We start from the raw sequence: 21,291 nt of genomic DNA on the forward strand, positions 1-21,291 counted from the left end.
CACCTGCCTCTGCCTCCTGAGTGCTGGGATTAAAGGTGTGCACCACCAACACACTGCTCAATTCTTATGTTTTTAACATTATAGATAATAATATCTCAAACATTTTTGCCCACAGGTTATTTTTTTGCCTGTATTGCTTTTTTTCTTTGAACAATTTCAATGATAATTCTTTTATCAAAGGCATGACTACCTTGACCACTCATAGAAGCATTTGCCTAGCATGTGCAAAGTCCCAGAAGGATAAGGATAAGCCCCATAAGAGGATAAAGTCAAAGGTGTAACATCTGTATGCCTTTTCTTTTAAAGAATTTTACCAACGTATATATCTACATTGTATGAATGGGACTGGAAAGATGGCTAAGCAGTTATGAGCAATTGCTGCTTTGCAGAGGGCCTGGCTTTGTTTCTCATCACCCATACTGTGTTGTTTACAGCTTGCCTGCAACACCAGCTCCAGGGGTTCTAACACCCTCTGCTGGCCTCTGTGGACACTTTCATATACAGACAGACACACATACACATAATTAAGGATAAATCTTTTGAGGAGATGGGGAATATAGCTCAGTGGTAGAATGCCTGCCTGCCGTGCAGAAGGCTCAGGTCAGTCCCTAATATCACAGAAAGCAAAACTGGGCACTATATTTATGTGGCTGTTTTTGTTTTATTGAATATTTATAACACTGAATATTGTTTCATTTAGTTTTTTTCCTTTTCAATCATTTGGTGCTAGGAATTGAATCCCCAGCCTAATGCATACTAAGCACATGTTCTACCCCTGAGCTATACCCCAGCCAAGCAGTTATTGAGTCAACATTTAGTTTAGTGGGGCTAGATAGACAGCTCAGTGGTTAGAACACTGGCTATTCTTCCAGAGGACCAGGGTTTGATTCCTAGCATCCACATGGCAGCTCACAGCTGTCTGTAACTCTAGTTCCAGGAGATCCAGCACCCTCTTCTGGCCCTCTGTGGCACTAGGTGTACAGATATATATGCAGGCAAACATAAACATACACATAAAATAATTTAAACAATGCTGGTTGGTTGATTAGGTTAAAAGGTGGTCTTAAATTGTTTAACTTTGTAGTTTTAATCTATATAACATTTTTAATGAAAGTTTAAATTTTTCCCTGTAATCCCCAGCTTCTATCTTTTTCCTACCCATACATTCAGAGTATAAATTTTTATTTCTCTTTCTTGTACCCAGGTCTGGTCCATCGAACTCACATGTCATCCTGCCGAGTGGACAAGCCTTCTGAGATAGTGGATGTTGGAGATAAAGTGTGGGTGAAGCTCATTGGCCGAGAGGTAAAGTTTCCTGTGACTTCATGTGGTTTGAAAGATTATAAAAAGCTGAGGTTTTATTGGAATTCTGTGATGGTGAGTGTGTAAATGTTCATTGTGGCTGACGTTCTCGTTATTAAATCTTGTCCCAGTCATCTGTCTTGAGTTTGAGTTTGAATCTTCTGGTTGTCTGTCCTGCAGACTTAGGAGAAACAACAGGAAGTATGGAAGTGTGGTAGGAGTGTTCATAAAACTCTCCTCCTGAGATTCAGGAGGAGGAGAACCAAAGAAGGAGGTTGCATCTTTACCACAGCCCCAAAGAGTACTTGTCAGGTGCACTTCGGCTTGGGCCAGAATGGAAAGGACACACAGTTTACACTCATTTTTCCTAGAATTGACACCATCTCATGGAATGGACAGCGTAGGCATGGGAATACATACCCTCTGTGCTCTACCAGGGAACGGCAGGCAGAAAGCTATGAAGCTCTTAAAAAACTGAAGGCTGTTTGAGTGCTTTCAGTGTATTATGTTTTGTAGATTTAAGACTGAACCAGAGCTGCGTGTGGTGGCATACCCTTGTAATTTTAGCATTTGGGAGGCTGAAGCAGGGGTGTGTATGTCTGCTGTCTGTCTGCCTATCCCTATCCCTACATGCAGGCCACGTGTGTGTGGAGATCAGAGGCCAGCTTGCTGGAATTTCTCCCTCAACCCTGCCCCCACCCCATGTAGATCCTGGGACTCAAACTCATGTCATTAGCTTGGTAGCAGTCACCTTTACCCACTGAGCCATCTCACTGGCCCCTGGCCTCTGTTTTACCTCCAAGATAGGAATGGATAAAGGTTATATTCTATATCTCTTCTGCCACTAAGTCTGCCCTTTCTACTTCTTTTTACTACCAGTGTTCTTAACTTAGTACTTAGTCCATTTGATGTTTGTTATGATGATTGCAAGCTTGACTCTGAGGTATTACAAATTGGTGGTCAGGTACTTAAAGGGTTTGGAGGCCTGGGAACATAGCTTGGTTGGTAAATGCTTGCCATGCAAACATGAAGACCTGAGTTCAGTTGCACTAGTACCCAAGCTAGGTGTGGTGATACACTCCTATAATCCCAGTGCTGAGGAGGTGCAGACAGGAGGAGCCTGACTGAATGGGTGAGCTCCCATTCTCAAAAAAACAAGGCCCAGAGGGATGCCCCTCAGGTTGATCTTTGGCCTCTATACACACATGTACCCACATGAACACCTCTTACACACACACACACACACACACACACACACACACGGATTTTGGTGACTCTTGTTTTGTCTTTTTCAGATGAAAAATGATAGAATAAAAGTGTCCCTCTCCATGAAAGTTGTCAACCAAGGAACTGGGAAAGACCTCGATCCCAACAACGTTATCATTGAGTAGGTAAAGGGTTCAGAAGAGCTAAAATCCCACCACAAGTACAGATTGCAGTAAATCACAGTAGGTTGGGACTGCTACCATCGTAGGCTGTGATGATATTAATGAGTAGCACGGCATCGATGCCCTTTGGTTTTTCTAGGTGTAAAGCGTGCTTCTTGTCTGTGTTGAGGCAGGGTCTCACTGTGCATGCCGACACAGCCTGCCGTGTGGCGCCGGAAGATGAAATGACTGCACCCGACTCTGGTGCTGGAGGGTCTCGTCGGCAGTTTGTTTTCTTTCCCTTCCCTTCAGTCGCAGCAGCAGGTGCTCACAAAGTGCTGTCACTTGCCTCTCCGCGGTGACCTCTGCCCTGGCTCTGAAGAAGGGTGGGGATGGGCAGTGCTAGCTTCCTGTCTGACCCCTGCACCTCCCATGGCCTTCTGAGCTTTTACTTCAGTATAGAAGGTTTTCTCTTTATCTAAGTGATGTCTGGAGATACAGGAAGCTTCAATCTGATTCAAATCCTTTAGTGAATTTCTTTTTTTTGAAAAAAACCTTACATTCACTTATTTGTTGGGGGGCATTGTGGGGGTCAGAGGTCAGCTTGTGGGAGCATTTCTCTCCCTCTGCCATTTAGGCCTCGGGGTAGAGCTCAGGGCCTCAGATCTTATGGCAAGTACTTTTGTTTTGTTTTGTTTGAGTACTAACACTGGCACACGCCACATACTAATTGAATTGCGTGGATTGGATGAAAAAACAGAAACAAGGAGACCACTGAGAGAGTGAGCAACCCTTTCACAGGGGTTGTGATTTAGATTTAGAACCACAGATTTAGAACCACTGCTCTGTGTGAGCTGTGATGAAGCCTGAGCAACACAGTGGCAGTGAGGGCAGAGAGTGAGAGCTGAAGGTGAGGCCCTTGCTCTGTGGGAGGACTGGTGGGCTTGGGGTGCCTTAGAATCCTAGAGTACTGGGGTTAACTCAGGGCCACTTAAACTGCTCTTCAAATCAAGACACCTGGTTTGAATCCATAAGCGAGTGACTTCCTCTATGTTCCCAGATGCCTGTCTTGGTTTTTGTTGTTCAGGTTTTATTATGTTTTGTAAGGACTCATTTCTCTAACCCATACCAGATAAATGACTCTTTATGCATTTAACTTCTTCTGGGGCAAAGGCCAGACATTTGTGCAAACATTTTCAGAACTTAAATTATATCTAGGTAGCTGCGAATAACATGGGACTATTGAATGTAAGTTAATGAAAATTAAGTAAAATTTAAGAACTGGGTCTGATGGTGCAAACCTGTAGCCCTAGCTAGCCCAGGCAGCTTAGTGAGACTCTTGGTTCAAAACAAAAAGTAGAAAGGGGCCTGGAGCTGAAGCCTGCGTGCAGTCTGCGTGCTTGCCTAGTGTGGAGTAAATCCTGGGTTCAGTCTTCAGTATCTCAAAAAGTAGAAATAAGCAAGTGACGTTTAGTATCTTTTTTCCATTTTTATTTTATCTGTATAGGTGTTTTGCCTGCATGTATGTGTGTGTGCCACTTGTGTCTGGTGCCCTCAGAGTCCAGGGGAGGTGTCAGATCCCCTGGATTAGAGTTACAGATGATTGTAAGCCAGTATCTTTTTGATGCTGGGAATCAAAACCACAGTCCTTTGGAAGAGCAGCAGGTACTCTTAACTCATGAAAGTGCTCCAGCCTCGTGAAGTTTAATATCTTAATCTGTTAGTCACACTAGCCACATTTTAAGTGTTTAATAACCATATTTTTCTCTGGACGTGGTAACACATGCCTTCAGTTCCAGCAGAGGCAGGTGGATCTCTGTAAGGTCAAGGCTAGCCTGTCTTTGACAACAGCAAAATAATACCATATAGCAATGAGAATAAATGATTCATAACTATAGACAACAATGTGGATACATTTCACAAAAAATTATACAGGAAGTCTGTGTGTGTGTGTGTGTGTGTGTGTGTGTGTGTGTGTGTGTAATATGTCTTTTGATACTGGAAGGTGGAACCAGGACTTTTTGTTTGTTAGGCATGTATTCTTAAAACTGTTAACATCTTAAGTACTCTACTACTTTTATTTTGAGACAGAGCCTTGCTAAATTGCTCAGACTAGTCTTGAACTTGTGATCTTCTCCTTAGACTCCACAGTCCTGGGATTGTAGGTGTCTACCATCACTGCCAGCTACTGTAAAGAGAAAGTGGTTTTGTGTCAGAAGAACAGCGGTTACCCTGGGAGTAGGCTTGATAGCAGTGAGCATGGATGACTGGTTTTTGTTGTTTGTTTGTTTGCTTGTTTTTCAAGACAGGGTTTTTCTGTAGCTTCAGAGCCTTGCCTGTCCTAAACTCCTTAGTAGACCAGGCTGGCATCGAACTCAGAGGTCAGCCTGCCTCTGCCTCCTGAGTGCTGGGTGGGATTAAAGGCGTGCACCACCACCACTGGGCTGAGAAGTCTGTTTTAAGAGAGGTTGTTTGTGTTATATGCTGGTTATATGAAGAAGTTCAGACTGTGAAAACTAAGTGCGCTATAAACTTACTATAAGTGCCTTCCGTGTGTGTCTTTTATACAGGAGATTATGCTAGTTAAAAGTGTGACAGGATTAGAAACAAAAATCTCCTGTGCCCTAGGGATTCAGGGGATGAGACTTGAAGAGAGGAACCTTGGGTGTTTGGGGAGTACCAGTGTGGAGGTAGAGTAAGGGAGGCAGGGCATTTCAGAGTGGGATCTGCCTAAGGAGAGAGACACTCAACCACTGAGAAAAGGAGAATTGACTCGTTGGCCAGGGCCTCAGTAAATAAACAGGAGGCTGGAGAAGTCAGTTTGAGACAAACTGAAAGCTCCAATACTAAGATCTTGTAAGGAACTCAGACCTGATTTCTAGAAAGCCTGTAAAGGTGCCACCCCCACCTGGCAAATATACTTTCAAATATCTTTCCTGTATATGATTGAGGTTGAGGAAGAGACCTGGTCAGTCGTCCTCATCACTTTAGACCATGAAACCCAGTATGGGCAGGTTCAGCAGAACCACCATATACGGCCTGCCCATGCATGCTTCAGCATTACCAGGGTATAAATTTCATTTAATTTCATTCATATTATTGAGGGGAGACCTAGTCTCTTTCATAATTGTTCATTCAAAGCCCTATTTGTACCAGGAAGTGGTGGTGAATGCCTTTAATTCCAGCACTCCGGAGGCAGGAGGAAGAGGCTGGCGGATTGCTTAGTTCAAGGCCAGCCTGGTCTACAGAGTGATTTCCACACCAGCCAGGGCCACAGAGAAACCCTGTCTAGAAAAACAAAAATAAAACAATAACAAAGCTTATTCTAAATGAGAGAGAGAAAAAAAGAGAGACCTATTTAACTGTCTCATTCTGCCCAAAGTTTTTTTTCCTCTTTCTTTCTTCCTTAACAAAAACAAAACAGAGAACCAATAAGCAGCATTACATTGTAAGGTATCTGGCCACATCTCTGAAAAGTGCCAGTGGTCAGGATCTCTTTCATTACAGACAAGAAGAGAGGCGGAGACGCTCCTTCCAGGATTACACCGGGCAGAAGATCACCCTTGAGGCTGTCCTGAACACTACCTGCAAGAAGTGTGGCTGCAAAGGTACGGGACGTCTGCCATTCCTGTCTCCTCCTCTGTGTGTTCCCTGCTGGCTGAAGGAGACCATGTTAGTTTAGCTCGGTGTGTTTTTCAGTTGACCACAGCCTGAGCTCACTCACGCTGTCCTCTGCCACACTTATCCCCATGCACAATGGCTCTGCTCTAGAAACTAAGTGACTTGAAGATACATTCCCTAAGGATCCAAACTAGATCCTTTCTGCTCCATCTTTATCTCTTTAAGTTCAGAATTCTGAATATACTCTCCTTTTCTGAAATAAAGATAGAGGATTGTCACTTCCTTTTGGCTCCTTTTCCTCTGGTTTCTTCTAGTCTTACTCAAATATTAAAAGCTTTTCAGCCTGACTTCCCTTATTAGAACTATAACCAGAGAGATTGCCATCTTTTTATTTCCAGAGTGACCTCAATTTGTCCTCTCCTCCCTAGCTTTCCATCCATCACACTTTGTTCATTTTTCTGCAGTGACTGGCAGCAGATTTGTCCTGGTTGAATTTGTGGTTTGTTTTTTTTTAATTACTTATTTTATGTGCATTGGTGTTTTGCCTGCATGTATGTCTGTGTGAGAGTGTCAGATCCTGTAGCTGGAGTTACAGATAGGTGTGAACTGCCATATGAGTGCTGGGAATTGAACCTGGGTTCTCTGGAACAGCAGCCAATGCTCTTAACCACTAAGCCATCTCTCTAGCCCTAAATTTGTGGGGGTTTAAGCCCCTGTGTTTTATTAATGTAGAGCGAGAAGGAGACTGTAACAGTGAAAGAAGCAATAGCCCTTAAGGATATCGTGGTAATATTTGGATATTTGGTATTTAGATTATTTCCAGATATTTGGAAAACTTGTGTCCCTTCTCCAGACACCATCTAACTTCAAGGTTCAAAATACAAACACATTTACACATAGTTCTGTAGTTACTCCATGTACTTCTTTTCTACTCTTGAGATGAAGTGTCCTAGAAACTTCCTGTAGCTCTAGGTTCAGAGGATCAGACGCCCTCTTCTGGTCTCCTTAGGAATCTGCACTCATGTGCACACACACACACACACACACACACACACACACACACACATAGATATGCATAATTAAAAAAAAACCAAACCCAAAATAAAATAAAAAACAACTTATCTTCAAAAACAGCAAAGAGATCCTCAATCCACCACAGGCTCAGTGTGACCCCCTTACTTATCTGATGCTGCACAGAGCAGAGAAGAAGGACAAGAAGTAGAGTTTGACCTTCAGGATGAAGGTGCTTAGCTTCAGTGCATCAAAAGCAACACCAGAGGGAGAAACAGCCAGCCTGAGCTAAGTGTTTGCTTTGCTGCTGTGTGACTCTGAACTACTTAGTTCTAGGCCTTCGTATCTGATGTGTTGGATTTCACGATCTCTAAGGCCCTTGCCAGACCTGACAGTCTGAGTTCTCTGTCACCCTGGGCAACTGGGTCTGTCTCTGTGTGTGTTGGCTTGGATCGAGTGCCCACTTCCTGCCAGCTATCTTCCTTTAGGGCTTGGCCTGTAATTCAGTTCCCTCTGTTAAGCATTCTGCTTTCTGGAGCAACCTTTCATTGTCAGAGTAAGTTCCAAAATAGATCTTTAAAAATTAATAAGCCCCATTGCTAAGGGAGGGTGGCATAAGCCTTCTTGCTCGTATCTTCTGCCATTTCCGAAGCAGCACCAGTGTCTCCCGCAGCTCTAACACCAGCTGCTCGCCTGGCTCAGGTTGAATGAGCATTGCCACCTTGAGGTGGCAGAAACGTCACTCCAGATAAACTCAGTAATATCTTTGAAGCAGTAGCCCCTGCCAGGAGTCCCTGGGAAGCATCCACCTGAGGAGTGGGCGGCTCTTCATTCTCTTCCACAGGCCACTTCGCAAAAGACTGCTTCATGCAGCCAGGTGGAACCAAGTATTCTCTGATCCCCGAGGAAGAAGAGGAAAAAGAAGAGGCAAAGGAAGAAGGAATTGAGAAGCCTGATCCCACAAAGAATTCTTCCAGGAAAAGAAAGAAGGTAAGGCTGGCTTGCTTTTATTTATCACATTTTTGAAGGTATTAAAATACAAAGGCTTTGTGTAAGCAATTTAGAAGCAGTGAAAAATGAAAAAAGCAAGCTCTCATAATCTTTGCAGAGAGAGTTGTGTTGGTAGTTTTGGTATATTCTAACCTTTTTCCTAGCTAACAATACAAAGAGATGTATATACATATAAAATTATGATCATTGTAGATGTAGTTTATTCCCTACTTTTTTCACTTTTCTAATTTTTAAGTATCCTTAAGTGTTCTTAAAACACTTGATGTTAAAAGCCACATAGTGGGCGGATCTCTGAGTAAGTTCCAAGACAGCTAGGGCTACACAGAGAAACCCTGTCTTGAAAAAAATCCCACATGATATTTTACTAAATGGCTATGAATATTACTTGATTTAGTTAGTTAGTTTTGAGACAACTTATAGCCCAGACTGGCCTCAAACTTGCTAAATAGTACAGGATGACCTTAAACTCTTTATCCTCCTCCCAGGTGTGCTTAGCTCTAATTATTAGTTTATTTAAATATTATTGGACACTTCACACTTCCAACTTCAACCCTGGCTATACCTCCTTACTTCTTTGGGTATGTGTTCCTGGGTTAAGTTTACTGAGTTGAGACTGGGAAGATGGCTCAGTAGGTAAGAGCACTGGCTACTCCTGCATAGGACCTGGGTTCAGTTGTCCCTACCGAATGATGGCTCACAACTACCTGCTTCCAGTTCCAGGGCAATCTAACACCCTCTTCTGGCCTCCAAGGGCCATGCATACATGTAAGCAAAACACCCGTACACATAAAATAAAAAGAAATAAATTTTAGCAAAAGAGGGGAGGCTATGGAGAGCTGACTTGTGTGATAAGAGCTTGCGTTGCTCTTACAAAGGATCTAAGTTCAGTTTCCAGCACCCATGTCAGATGTGACCTGTAACTCTGGCTCCAGTGACATCTAACACCTCTGACCTCTGTGGTCTGTCTGCACTCATAGATAGGCATACATTTAAACATAATTTTAGCTGGGCAGTGGTGGTGCACGCTTTTAATCCCAGCAGTTGGGAAGCAGAGGCAGGTGGGTCTCAGTGAGTTCAAGGCAGCCTGGTCTACAGAGTGAGTTCCAAGATAGCCAGGACTGTTATACAGAGAAACCCTCTCTAGAAAAAAAACAAAAAACAAACAACAACAGCAACAACAACAAAAAAATCCACATATTTTTAAAAAACAATAAAATTAAATCCTAAAAAAAGATTACTGAGTTAAGGGAACCACCTGTAATCTTGGTGTGGAAGGTGGATTGCCACAAGTTCAGGGGCACTGAAGGATGTACGGTGAGTTCCAGGCATTTGGGAGCTGCAGTCTGTGACTCTGTCTTAGGGGGGAAAAAGCCTAGTGGATCCCTGTGAGTTGAAAGCCAGCTTGGAGTACATAGAGAGTTCCAGGACAGCAGAGCTACAAAGAGAGAGACCCTGTCTCAACAGGAAAAAAGAAAACAAGCAAACAGAAGAAAATGCATTGAGTGGTCATTTTGTGTCAGGCATTGCCAGCTTCAGGGGTGAAAGGCTCTGGTGTAATCTTTCCCTCAGTGGCATCATCACAGAGAAGGATTATTCTCATTTTGCAGGTAAGGAAAAGGGTTAGAAGAATTAGCCAAGTAACGTGAAAGTCACTGATTTGTATAGTCTCTCCATCTCCCTGACCTGGGGCCTCCCTAGTTCTTTAGACTTTGGCTTGAGTCTTCCAGACCTGTTTGAGGTCCTTGGGAACTTGTGACGAGCTGTGTAAGTTTAAACTAACCACTGTTCTTTCAGCTGCAGAGTGGGATTGTTGTGATCTTTGGCAGTGTTCCCTATGGGGTGATGCCCAGCTCCTCAAAATAGAAAGTGATGACAAGTCAGTTCCTAATTGGTACTGACTGTTTTTGGAGACATGGTCTCATAGCTCAGACTGAGCTCAGACTTCAGTAGTTCAGGCGACCTTGAACTGATGATCCCCACCTCCACCTCTGGGAGTGCTTCACTATAGCACCTAGCTCCAGTACTCTTAAACACACCACCTTAATCTCTTATCTCTCTGGGTTGGGGCGGGGAGGTTGTTTGACTTTATTGTTTATTGTCTATGGGTGTTTTTCCTGCATGTATGTCTGTTCACCATGTGTGTGCCTGCTGCCAGCAGAGGCCAGAGAAGGAACTGGATGCCCTGGAGCTGTAGTACAGATGGTTGTAAACTGCTGTGTAGATGCTGGGAATTGAACCTGGGTCCTTTGTTAGAGTTGCCAGTACTTTTTTTTCCTGTTGTTTTTGTTTTCTGTTTTTTTTTTTTTTTTTTTTTTTTTGAGACAGAGTTTCTCTGTAGCTGGAGCCTGACCTGGAACTAGCTCTTATAGACCAGGCTGGCCTCGATCTCACAGAGATCCGCCTGCCTCTGCCTCCCGAGTGCTGGGATTAAAGGTGTGTGCCACCATCGCCCAGCCCTGAGTTGCCAGTACTCTTGACCAATGAGCCATCTCTCCACCACTCCCCCTTCATCTCTTTTATGAGCTCTCTCTGACAACACACACACACTTGTGTCTGCCCTTCTGTTTATATAACTTGTCTTAACAGCAATAACATCCTCCTAGGAGAGAAGCCATATGCCTTTATTTCATTCTCTGTCTCACGTTCTTAGTTCCTGGGTCCTGCCAAAAGCTCTCTACTATTACTAACGATGACTACTACTCCTTCCTCCTCCTCCTCCTCCTCCTCCTTGTGTCTGCTTGTGTCCCAGGCTAGCCATGGACTGGTGATCCTACTGTTGGTGATCCTACTGTTGGCCTCCAGAGTTTTGTTGACATTGTAGTTGTGCCTGGAGAGGGCATTTTTAAAGCATCTTAAAATTTATATTGCTTCTGCCTTACATGTGTCCAGGAGAGTGTTAGTCACTTGATATAACAAGATACTAAGGTCATCTTTAGCCAGTTTGTTTGTTGGTTGGTGTCTGTGTGCTTTAAAGATGCTGAGAGTCCATGTCTGTGGATTCAGACACTGCTCTAGTCCTCAGTTCTGGGGCCACATGAAGAACTGAATAGACTGATCTGAAGGGCGTGCATTCAGCCATCCACACAGGAATGACTGTGTATGGTAGGCATCCCACGTGAAGTACAGGTCACAGCACTCAATCAGCTAATTGCTTACGAACAGGCATGTATGGTAATAGAGGAGAGAAACTAATCCCAAGGAGGTCACTGGCTCTCAAAGGACAGGAGTGAAGTGTAGTCAAGCCCACTCAGGACTGCAGCAAGAGTCAAAAACTGAAGCTGTTGAACCTTATCTGTTTCTTCTAGAGTCTGCTTCAGTGTCTGGCTTCTGTGTTCTGGTAGGAGAGCATATTTAATACTAAGCTCAGAAGATTCCTGGCAAAGCCGAGGAAGGAGGAAGAGGCAGGGAGTAAAGATGCCGTGTGTCACAACAATAAATATCTGGCATACAACAGGCCTCCTCTGACTTAGGGTAGCTAGACCCCATATTTCTCCTTGGTTCCTCCCCTCAGTGTGGAGAGAGATGGATTTTGCCTTTGCTGCTGCTGGCGGGGAATATTAACTTTCTCCTACCCCCTTTCACTGAGCATACATGCCTCGCACTCTTGTCCTTACCCACACAGCCATCGTGTGTCCGTTTAGCAGTGTATTCAGGACAGAACATGGCAGTGTCTGTCCTAGTGTCTGAAAGCTGTGACTCATTTGCTAGACTGTAATTAGAACAAGAGGAAGCAAAGTCATAAATAGAAATGGTTATAAAATGGTAAAAAAGGAATTGGTTCTTATGATGAACCCATAAGGAGAGCCTTTGGTGTCCAGCCCCAAGACCCTCTTTAGGGTTCAGGCTGGACGCTACAGCAAGCGAAAGGGACTTTTTTTCTTAGGGTATCTGAGGGTGAATGAACTCACCCTCTTTCACTCTGCTTTTCTGAATCAGTCTCTTTATTGTTTTTCTTCTATTCTAATCCCCTACTACTAATTCCTCCTAGCTTCTTCCCTCCTAGCCTAAAGACTCTTCTTTTTACAGGAGCCTTGAAGTGATAAAAAAAATTATAAGAATTAGCTCTCATTGGTCAAAAGTCCATGCCTAGGGTAAGCAATTAAGGAGCTGAGCCATTGCCATGACAACCCAAGGTTCCAAAGTTGCAGGAGTAAGACCATGACCAGACAGGGGCTGGGGGTGGGCTACAGTGCCCAGTGACAAACTTTGAGACATAGGTCTATTGTCAGCAGACTGGCAAGAGAAGAATTTGCATGCCTTTATTAGGGTACTTTGTATTGCAACCTTGGTTGGACATCTGAGACTTTGACCTTGGACATAGCTGTACAGTTTTAAACTTATGATCTATTTGCAGAAAGCCTTTAGTCTAGTTTGAACTTGTTCGGAGGTGAAAATGAGCTAATTGTGTGCAGTTAGTCTAAAAAAAAAGAACAAGCGAGCTTTTAAGGGTCATTGTGGGAAAATAGATCTAGTTAGGAAGTATGTCCTAGTATATTTCCTGTATATCAGAATTATAATGAAAGTCATGGTGACCAAGCACAGATATATGTGCCCATAAGACTGAGATATAATCATGAGATAACATGCACACATCACATGAGGTCGCACACTACAATGCAGGTATTGGGAGACACCAGGCTGCAACAGTCTCCAGAGTCTATGGTCCTGCAGGCTTTGTCTGGACAGGATTGACCTCCATCAGAGTAACTCCTCTGGTGGGCCGGCATCTGAATTCAATTGCCATGTGCTGTATATTTCCACGGCCTCTGACAAACCCATAGATAATCTTTTTTTTTAATTCTAATTTAGTTCATCATTTTTATTTTGTGTGTGTGAGGGTGCACACGTACCATGGTGTGTGAATGAGTGAAAGTGTGTGTGTCAGAAGACATCTTTTGGGATGTCTTTCCACCATGGGATTTGGAGTATTTTATACCTACTGAACCATCTTCCCAGCCCCTTCTTTGGATAATGTCCTCTCAACCTGCAGTCTGAGATTGCCATCCTCTTTGACTTACAGATCATCATGGATCTTTCTAAATTAGTACCAGATTATGAGGAAACACATACCTTAGGGACCAGGCTGCCTACTAATTATAGTAAAATGTAGCTGTATTTAACTCCAGAAATGCAATTGCTGTCACCTATACCATTTACAGAAGAATGAGAAATAGGGGCATCATCGGCCATGCTATCCTGCTATGTAGGGAACCTCTGGTGCCCATGTAGAATAGACTACCAGGTCTACCAGCACAGAGCTGCCCAGTGTGGTCTGCTCAGATACCATTGGTACTTCAAATCCTTTTTCAAAAATGTGTTATTTCAGTGTACGCATGATGTATGAGATCTGGCCTGCATATGCCACAATATGTGTTTACCGGTCAGAGGACGACTTCATGGAGCCAGTTCTCTCTTTCCACTTTTCTGGGGGTTCTGGGGATTGAACTCAGGTCACCAGGTTTGTACAGCAAGTGCTTTATCTGCTGAGCCCCCCCACCTCATGTGTGTGTCTTTTTGTCTGGCCTCCAACTCACTGTGTAGTTGAGGGTGATCTTAAATGCCTGGTCTTCCTGTCTCCATCTATCAGATACTGAGATTACAAGTGGAGCCTCTGCACCTAGATATTCTTTTTCCATTTCTGTTATATAATATCATCTTCCACCATTCTCTCCTCACACATATTGTACTTCAGCTTTATGCACTAATAGAGCTTCTGTTATCTGTACCTCTCTTCTAGTTGCTGAGGTACAAAATGAAGAAAATGCTTTGTGATCTAATGGAGGTGCTAGACAATGAACAAATGCTACACGACAGTGGTGCAAATGCCCTGGAGGAAATAGTTCTGGAGTTGTTTTGTGGCATTCGGGTTAAACCCAGCACCTTGTGCCTGGTGAACAAGCGCTCTGCCACTGAGCTACACCCCAGCCTGTCTTGGCATTTAGATAGGGTGCTGTTTGGGTAGGCCACTCTTATGAACTATCATTGAAGCCGTGTGCAATGGTGTGCCCTTGTTATCCCAGCACATGAGGAGCTGAGGCCGGGGGAGAGTACGTTTATCTGAAGTGAGGAAGCAAATGACTTAGATAAGTGGAGAGAGAGGACTTCTGAGGCGCAGTAGCTGGGTGCTGGGAATGAGCCTGACACACTTCTGGACCAGGGAAAATAGTGAGGCGGCCAGTGTGGGTAGAATAGGAGTGAGTGAAAGGAGCGGAGGTGTAGAGACCTCGGAGGGCCCTGGTGTGAGGACTCCAGCCTCTGCTTAGCTAGAGCTTTTCAGCAGAGCAATGACATGCACTGACTCTTGTGAGACGGGGTCTTACCATGTGTCTCTGTAGACCAGCCTGGCCTCGAACTCACAGAGATCCACTTGCCTCTGCCTTTTTTTAGAAGATTATTCTGGCTGCTATATGGAAACTAGCTGGTCAGAAAGTGAAGCTAAAAGCAGGCAGGTTGACAGACACCACCAACCCAGATGAGAGGCCAGTGGGGCTGGTACAGCTGTAGAGATCACGAGAAAGGAGCTGCGGGGGGGGGGGGGGGGGGGGGCGGNGTTCTAAAAATAGAGCTGACAGAATCTGTTGAGAGATTAGATGTAAGGTAGGAAGGGACTGATAAAGATGGCATCATGAGTTTCAGACTGTAGCTGAAAGATCTGAGGTGAAACACTAGAAAGGAATCAAGGTTTTAGTCTGAACCAGCAGTGTGGCATACACCTTTAATCCCAGCACTCGGGAGGCAGAGGCAGGATCTCTGAGTTCAGGGCCAGCTTGGTCTACAGAGCAAGTTTCAGGACAGCCAGGGCTACATGGAGAAACCCTGTCTTTGGAGTATGTGTGTGGTTAGTTTGAATTGCTGTCTATGAAGATGGGAATGAGAGCTGGACGAGGTTAAGTTTGAGAGAGGGGCTGGGCCTAGGAATTGAGGTGCCTGTTTCATACCTGAAGGGACTGTGGAATAGGTGTTTGATACCCTTCAGGGTTCAGGGAGAAGCTAAAGTAAAAGATAGACATGTGGAAATTATCTGTGTGTTGATACTCTTCGTGTCTGAAGTTGCCCAAAAGTAAATTAGTAGAAATGAGGCACGTGGTGTTGGGTGAGGAGTGCCCATCTTGGCTGATTGATGAGATAAGTGAAATTCAAGAATTGCTCATTAGAGGGTGTGCCAATAACCACAGCACTGGAGAAGCAGAACTAAGAGGCTAGCCTGATCTACATAATGAGTCTCAGGCAAACCAGGGAAAATAGTGAGGCTCTCTGAAAATACAAAGGCTAAACTAAAGCTGGCAGAGTATTATAGTATAGGGATATGAAAGCAGTATTATGCTTATCCTCCCTCCCCAGGCTAAGCCAGATGTCGGCTCATTTACTTCCCAGGACTGTGCCTGCCTATGAGACATACCTCACCAGGCTCTCAAGCCCACAGCATCCAGGAAGGTGCTAGACTTAAACTAAGCCATGGACTTGCCACCTTTCAGCTCCTAGCTGTGGTTGTTAGAGTTTGGGAATGTAGGTCTAAAAGGCATTTCCTCTACTCTCTAGAGTATTTATTGGAGAAAACTTTAACTTATTTTTTGTACTTATTTGCTGATACTGAGAAGACCCTGGGAGTTACTGAAATAAGAAACAGTACTTGTACAGTGGTGACGTAAGTTCATGGTAGAGCGCTTGCCTGGTGTGCACAGAGTTGTGGGCTCAGTCACTAGCACTGGGTGGAAGGGGAGCTGTTAGGTGTTGCTGGGCGCTGTGATGTGTCAGGCTTAGCACTTACTCTCATAGCATCTTCTGGAGTAAGTATAGTTTAAACAAGTCCTTCATCCCAGCTACAGGGCAACTCAAGTGGCGGAGCTAGAATTCAGCTGTCTTATTCTAAGATTGCTGTTCTGACCACCATACTGTGGGCCTCCTGTTATGTTCGTGGAAGAGGGGCTGTGCCCTCAGGAGATACATCTTTCCATCTACAGGCAGATGGCAACCCTGCCACTATAATCTGGGACTAGTGCTTCCAACTTCTTCACACCATGGATCCTGTCTCATTAAATATTCACAGTCGTGTGACATAGGTGCTATTCTTACCTGATTTCCATTTGCAGCAGCTAGACTTCAGTGAGCTCCAAGGCTGCAGAGTAGGAAGTAGAACTCGGGGCTAAGTCTGCGTGACACCTGACTTGCTGTTCTTTCCCCCACAAGGCAGCTTGGAGCCCCTGGTGCATCACCCAGGCCGACAGGCTTGCAGGATGCTGGCCAGAAAGCCTGCAGGAGCAGGAACCTCATTTTTCTGTGTTCCCTCCCTCTTCCTGTGTCTCCTTTGGGGAATTTTGGTGAAACAGTGTAGATACTTAAACAGTGCTGAAGTACTACCCAGGTCGCCCCTCAGAAGCCTAGGAACCAACTCTGGGTTTGTGCTGCTAGCTCTGGTGACATGGTTGTGTGTAGAGGTGTCTAACTTTAGGACCTCCCCCTGTGAGAAAAGAAAAAATTCCATTTGCAGAGTCTTGAAATGTCAGTTAGAATCCCTCTCTGGTCCATGCTGATCCATCAGAGTGCTTGCCGTCTCTGTGTGGGTGAGAAAATCGTCTTTTCTCCTCTGACCATGTTCCCTCCCGAAGCTCCTTCACATGTAGCTCAGGACGGTTATTACCCTTTGGGGTAAGGGAGGCCATCCGTTTCCATTGCCAGCACATCTGTGGGGCTGCCGTAAAGGAACAGTCTCCAGTCTATATTCTGGCAGCCTCCAGGGGCTCAGGACTGTTGCCCCATTCTCTTTGACTGTGCCTAACCCCACTAGAGTTCTGGACCTCCCATGCCATGCCCTGTAGAGTAGGCTTCCCTATGAATTTTTTGTTTGTTTGTTTTAATTAAAATGATAGTAGAGAGACCAGTGGTATTGCTTAGTGGATAACGGCAGCTAGTTGCCAAGCCTGAGGCCTGGCTGTGTTGAATCCCCAGGGGAAAGAGAACTGACTCTTGAAAGTTATGGAGTGCATGTAAACACTCATATAAATGATATAAAAATGGCAGAAAGAAAAGCCTGGTGTACCTATTTCTTCCAAAGAATCCAAAAGCTGACATAGTAGTACACCACTGCATTTCTAGTGCCCTGGAGGCTGAGGCAGGAGAGTCAGGAATAGAAAGATGGGCCTGGGCTGCTTGAGATCCTGCTCCAAACACCCCACCCCAAATACTTGCTTTTCCTGTTACTTTGACTGTTGGAAAGATTGACCTAAACTTATTTATCTATCATTTTTATTTATTCATTTTGAGATGAGGTCTCTCCGGAACTCACTCTTGTAGACCAGACTAGCTAAGAACTCACTGAAAGCCAGGCAGTGGTGGCACTCACCTTTAATCCTAGGACTCGGGAAGCAGAGGCAGGCGAATCTCTGAGTTCGAGGTCAGCCTGGTCTACAGAGCAAGTTCCAGGACAGGCTCCACGGCTACACAGAGAAACCCTGTCTCAAAGAACAACAACAAAACAACAACAACAACAACAACAAAAAACAGAAAAAAATCAAACCCAACTCTTGTGCTGCTGGAGTTCAGTTCCATACCACTGGTGTCTGTTTCACAATCCCTGCAACCAACTCCAGATCCAGGAGTCTTGTGGGTACTAAATATGCACAAGTGTGTGTAAACATGGTAGCATGTCTATCTTGTACACATCATCACACTTTCAGCACAGTTTAAATAAGATAAAATCTACAAATGTTGAGGGTCCTAGTTCTCTCTCTCATTTGGATTTTTTTTTTTTGCTGTGTCATGATGTCATCTGTTTATTTAAAATGATTTCCCAATTTGCCTAATGATTCAGCCGGCTTTCTTTTAACTTTCACCTCAAACAATCAACATACTTTTGTATTTTATTTTAACCATGTATGCTATTTTTGACATTTTATTAATACCAGATTTCAGCACATTGTACAGATTTCAATTAGACCCTTGGTAGGCATGGTCTCGTATCTGGATTCTTGGGATTTTGGTGATGGTGGCTCTTCCTTCAGGCCCTGTCTCCAACCTGCTGTAAGACTTAACCAGCACACATTCGAGGCCTCTTTATTGTCTTCAAAATGTAAATGTAAATTTTTGTCTGTAGGTAAGGTCATGAGAGTATGGCCCATCACTTTCATATACTCTCTTCTATTTCTCTTCTTTGAAGAACAAAGCCTGGTCCTGCTATGTAACCCCAGGTGGTCTCAAGCCTCAGGTGTTCCTCTTGCCTCGGCCTCTAGTGCTGTTCCAGGTGGGAGCCATCGCAAATGCTTTACTGTCACTTGCATTTTTCTTTCTTTTCAGTTTATTTTCTCTCATTTGCTTTTATTGGATCTGTATTTGCTACTTCTTTATCTATAATGCATAACTTTCCACAAACAAACATGACTTAAAAATAAGCACAAACCCAAATATTCTTCATCTAATTGCACTTAGATCAGTAGATAAGACTGCTTTCCTTAAATTTTCATTGGTTCCTACCTTTAAAAGCCAACCATAAAGTCATGCCTGAAAAATAAAGAATCTATAAGGACAAAATGTACATTTCAAAGACAAAAAAATGAAGTGATCCAATCTATTGTACAATTTATCAAAGTCAACAGAAGACAGTATAAGAACAGCCAAATTCAAATATATCACAACACTCTCCTAAATAAAATCATTGAAGAACATGGATTTTCAGATATCTGCTAAGAAAAAAAAATAGATGTGGGGGACAGAACAGGAAGATAAGTTTTATCTTCCCAAATAAAATACTACATGGGTATCAGGAAATCAAGATTAAAGTTCTAAACCAGAATTTTAAACCTAACATTTTGTTGGCTCAGGGGGTAAATCACAGTCACAGCATGCTGGGTTTAATCCCCAGTACCACTTCAGGGAAGTGGGGATGACTTTTTCCTCTTTTGGACAGAAACAGGATAGGGCATTTCTCAATAATAGTTTGCTAATTATGTAAGAAAAATCAGACATGCCCATTCCACCAGGAGTCAAAGGAGCTCTTCCCATAACACTGTCTCTCACATTACTAAAACAGTATGAAATATTTGGGCCAATTTCATGTGTAAACTATTTTAAATGATTAGTGTGTGCAGAATTATTGGAGCTGAGTCATTTAAAACTATTTGAATCATCCTGATTCTATTTCCTTAGGCAAATCTGAGTGGCTGTTCTGACAGTGGTCTGGTGAGAATACGTGAGACCCTTGAAATCTTCCCATTAAAAACATAATCTGTGTGACACAAAGTAGTCAGTAGCTCACACCTTACATCTTCTTAACAAAGAACTGTGTGCAAGCGTTAGAGAAAAAAACCAGTAACAACATGTACTGCCCGTTTCTGGAGCTCGCTGTGTTGTACACCCTCCCCAGTCGGCCCCTGTAGCACTGGGATTATTATAGGCACGCGCCTCTTTGCCCAGGTTTCTTTTTGTTTTGGTTTGGTTTTTTGAGACAGGGTTTCTCTGTGCAGTCCTCCTGACCTTGAACTCCTGATCTTCCTGTTCCTACCTCCAGAGTCCTTGGGATTGGTACAGAGTGTGGTGCATCTCACCTATTCGTCACCTGCTGTGGTTTTGTTATTAAAGGAGATATACACACATATTGAAACTTTATGTTTTCCTTTTAGGAAAAGAAGAAAAAGAAACACAGAGACAGGAAGTCATCTGACTGTGACAGCTCTGACTCTGAGAGTGATGTGGGCAAGAAGGCAAGGCATGCATCTAAAGACAGCAAGGCTACAAAGAAAAAGAAGAAGAAGAAGAAGCACAAGAAGCATAAGGAATGAGGGTGGACTGGGCCATGGCTCCAGCAGCCCTGCTCCTGGAAAGACTCAGTAGTGAGAATATGGCCTCCCACCCCACTGACTTTGTCCCTGTGGTCTCAGATGGCTTCTCGTGCAGCAAGCAGCTTGAGAAGCTAGAGGGAAGCTCCCAAAATGTTTTTTCCTTATTGCTTCTGATCCCTTTGCAAGTGACCCCTGCAGCCATTGCATTCTTGTACACAATTTTCTCATTCAGCAGAAGGTTCTAGTACCGTCCCTGGCTGCCACTACCAGAGCTGGTTTCTTTGCAGGAGTCCAAGCTAGAGCCACAGGTGCTACTGTGGAGGTGAGCCTGGCTGTTATGGGTGAGCGGCCCGTCTGCCTGCTATTTGGGACCAGTTGTGGGTGGACTCTGCAGCCTCTGTTGGCAGCAGGAGGGAGAAGTGTTGTTCCCCATCTCCATTCCCTTAGCTTGGGCCTGTGCTCAAAGTGAAGGCTGTGTGCAGTGACTGCTAAACCAGTGCTCTGAAGCCAAGGTCATTGCTCTGCTTTCTGTCCATCACTGTGTGAGCGACTCTTCCATTTCAGGTCTCTGCTTAAATTCCTGGCATAAATGGAAATGTGTTTGGTTTTAAACTTTCCAGAAGGCCTTATTCCTATAATCCTTCCTGAGTTACCTACAGACTTAGCACAATAGTTCACAGAATACACTTAATATGTCATCCGAGACCCTGGAAAGAAACCAAGGCCACTAGAAGTCACAAAGTCACAGCTTTTTTTGTTTTTGTTTTTCGAGACAGGGTTTCGCTGTAGCTTTGGAGCCTGTCCTAGAACTCGCTCTGTAGACCAGACTGGCCTCGAACTCACAGAGGCCTGTCTGCATTCTAAGTTCTGGGATTAAAGGTGTGCACCATCACCACCCAGCAAATCACAGCTTTCTTGACATTACTCTTGAGTCCCCTCTTCCATAGTGAAGACCTCATGCCCTGGGCTGATTAGAAAACCAGGAAGACCGTAACCTTGGGGGCTCACTGGGGCATGAATGGGAACTTAGCAGTCTCCTCCCACCACAGTGATCCCCGGACCTTGTCCTGAGTCTGTACTCAGACAAGAAAAAGAGGGTGGCCACAGCACACTGTAGAGTCAGCCCAGGTGTGTTCTGTGCAGAGTGGGTGTGAAGTGGTCACTCAGAGACAGCTATGACCATGGCGAGCCAGGATAAAGGATTGTAC

The 21,291-nt window shown here is 44.2% G+C and overlaps 1 protein-coding gene across 4 annotated transcripts in view; it reads left to right on the forward strand.

Moving 5' to 3' along the window:
- Zcchc17 (zinc finger CCHC-type containing 17) overlaps nt 1-20,699 on the forward strand; it is a 48,099-nt gene extending 27,400 nt beyond the window's left edge. For all 4 annotated transcript variants that reach the window (XM_050153825.1, XM_050153845.1, XM_050153832.1 and 1 more), the window contains 5 exons: nt 1,205-1,305; nt 2,598-2,689; nt 6,177-6,277; nt 8,146-8,291; nt 19,925-20,699. In XM_050153825.1, the coding sequence (XP_050009782.1) occupies nt 1,205-1,305; nt 2,598-2,689; nt 6,177-6,277; nt 8,146-8,291; nt 19,925-20,083 (599 nt within the window). In that variant the 3' untranslated portion in view covers nt 20,084-20,699. The remainder of the gene's footprint in view (nt 1-1,204; nt 1,306-2,597; nt 2,690-6,176; nt 6,278-8,145; nt 8,292-19,924) is intronic.
- The last annotated feature ends 592 nt before the right edge of the window (nt 20,700-21,291 follow it).

The sequence above is a fragment of the Alexandromys fortis genome, unplaced genomic scaffold, assembly GCF_014885135.2.
Source record: "Alexandromys fortis isolate MF-2015 unplaced genomic scaffold, M_Fortis_MF-2015_v1.1 scaffold_26, whole genome shotgun sequence".
Taxonomy (NCBI): Eukaryota; Metazoa; Chordata; class Mammalia; order Rodentia; family Cricetidae; genus Alexandromys; species Alexandromys fortis.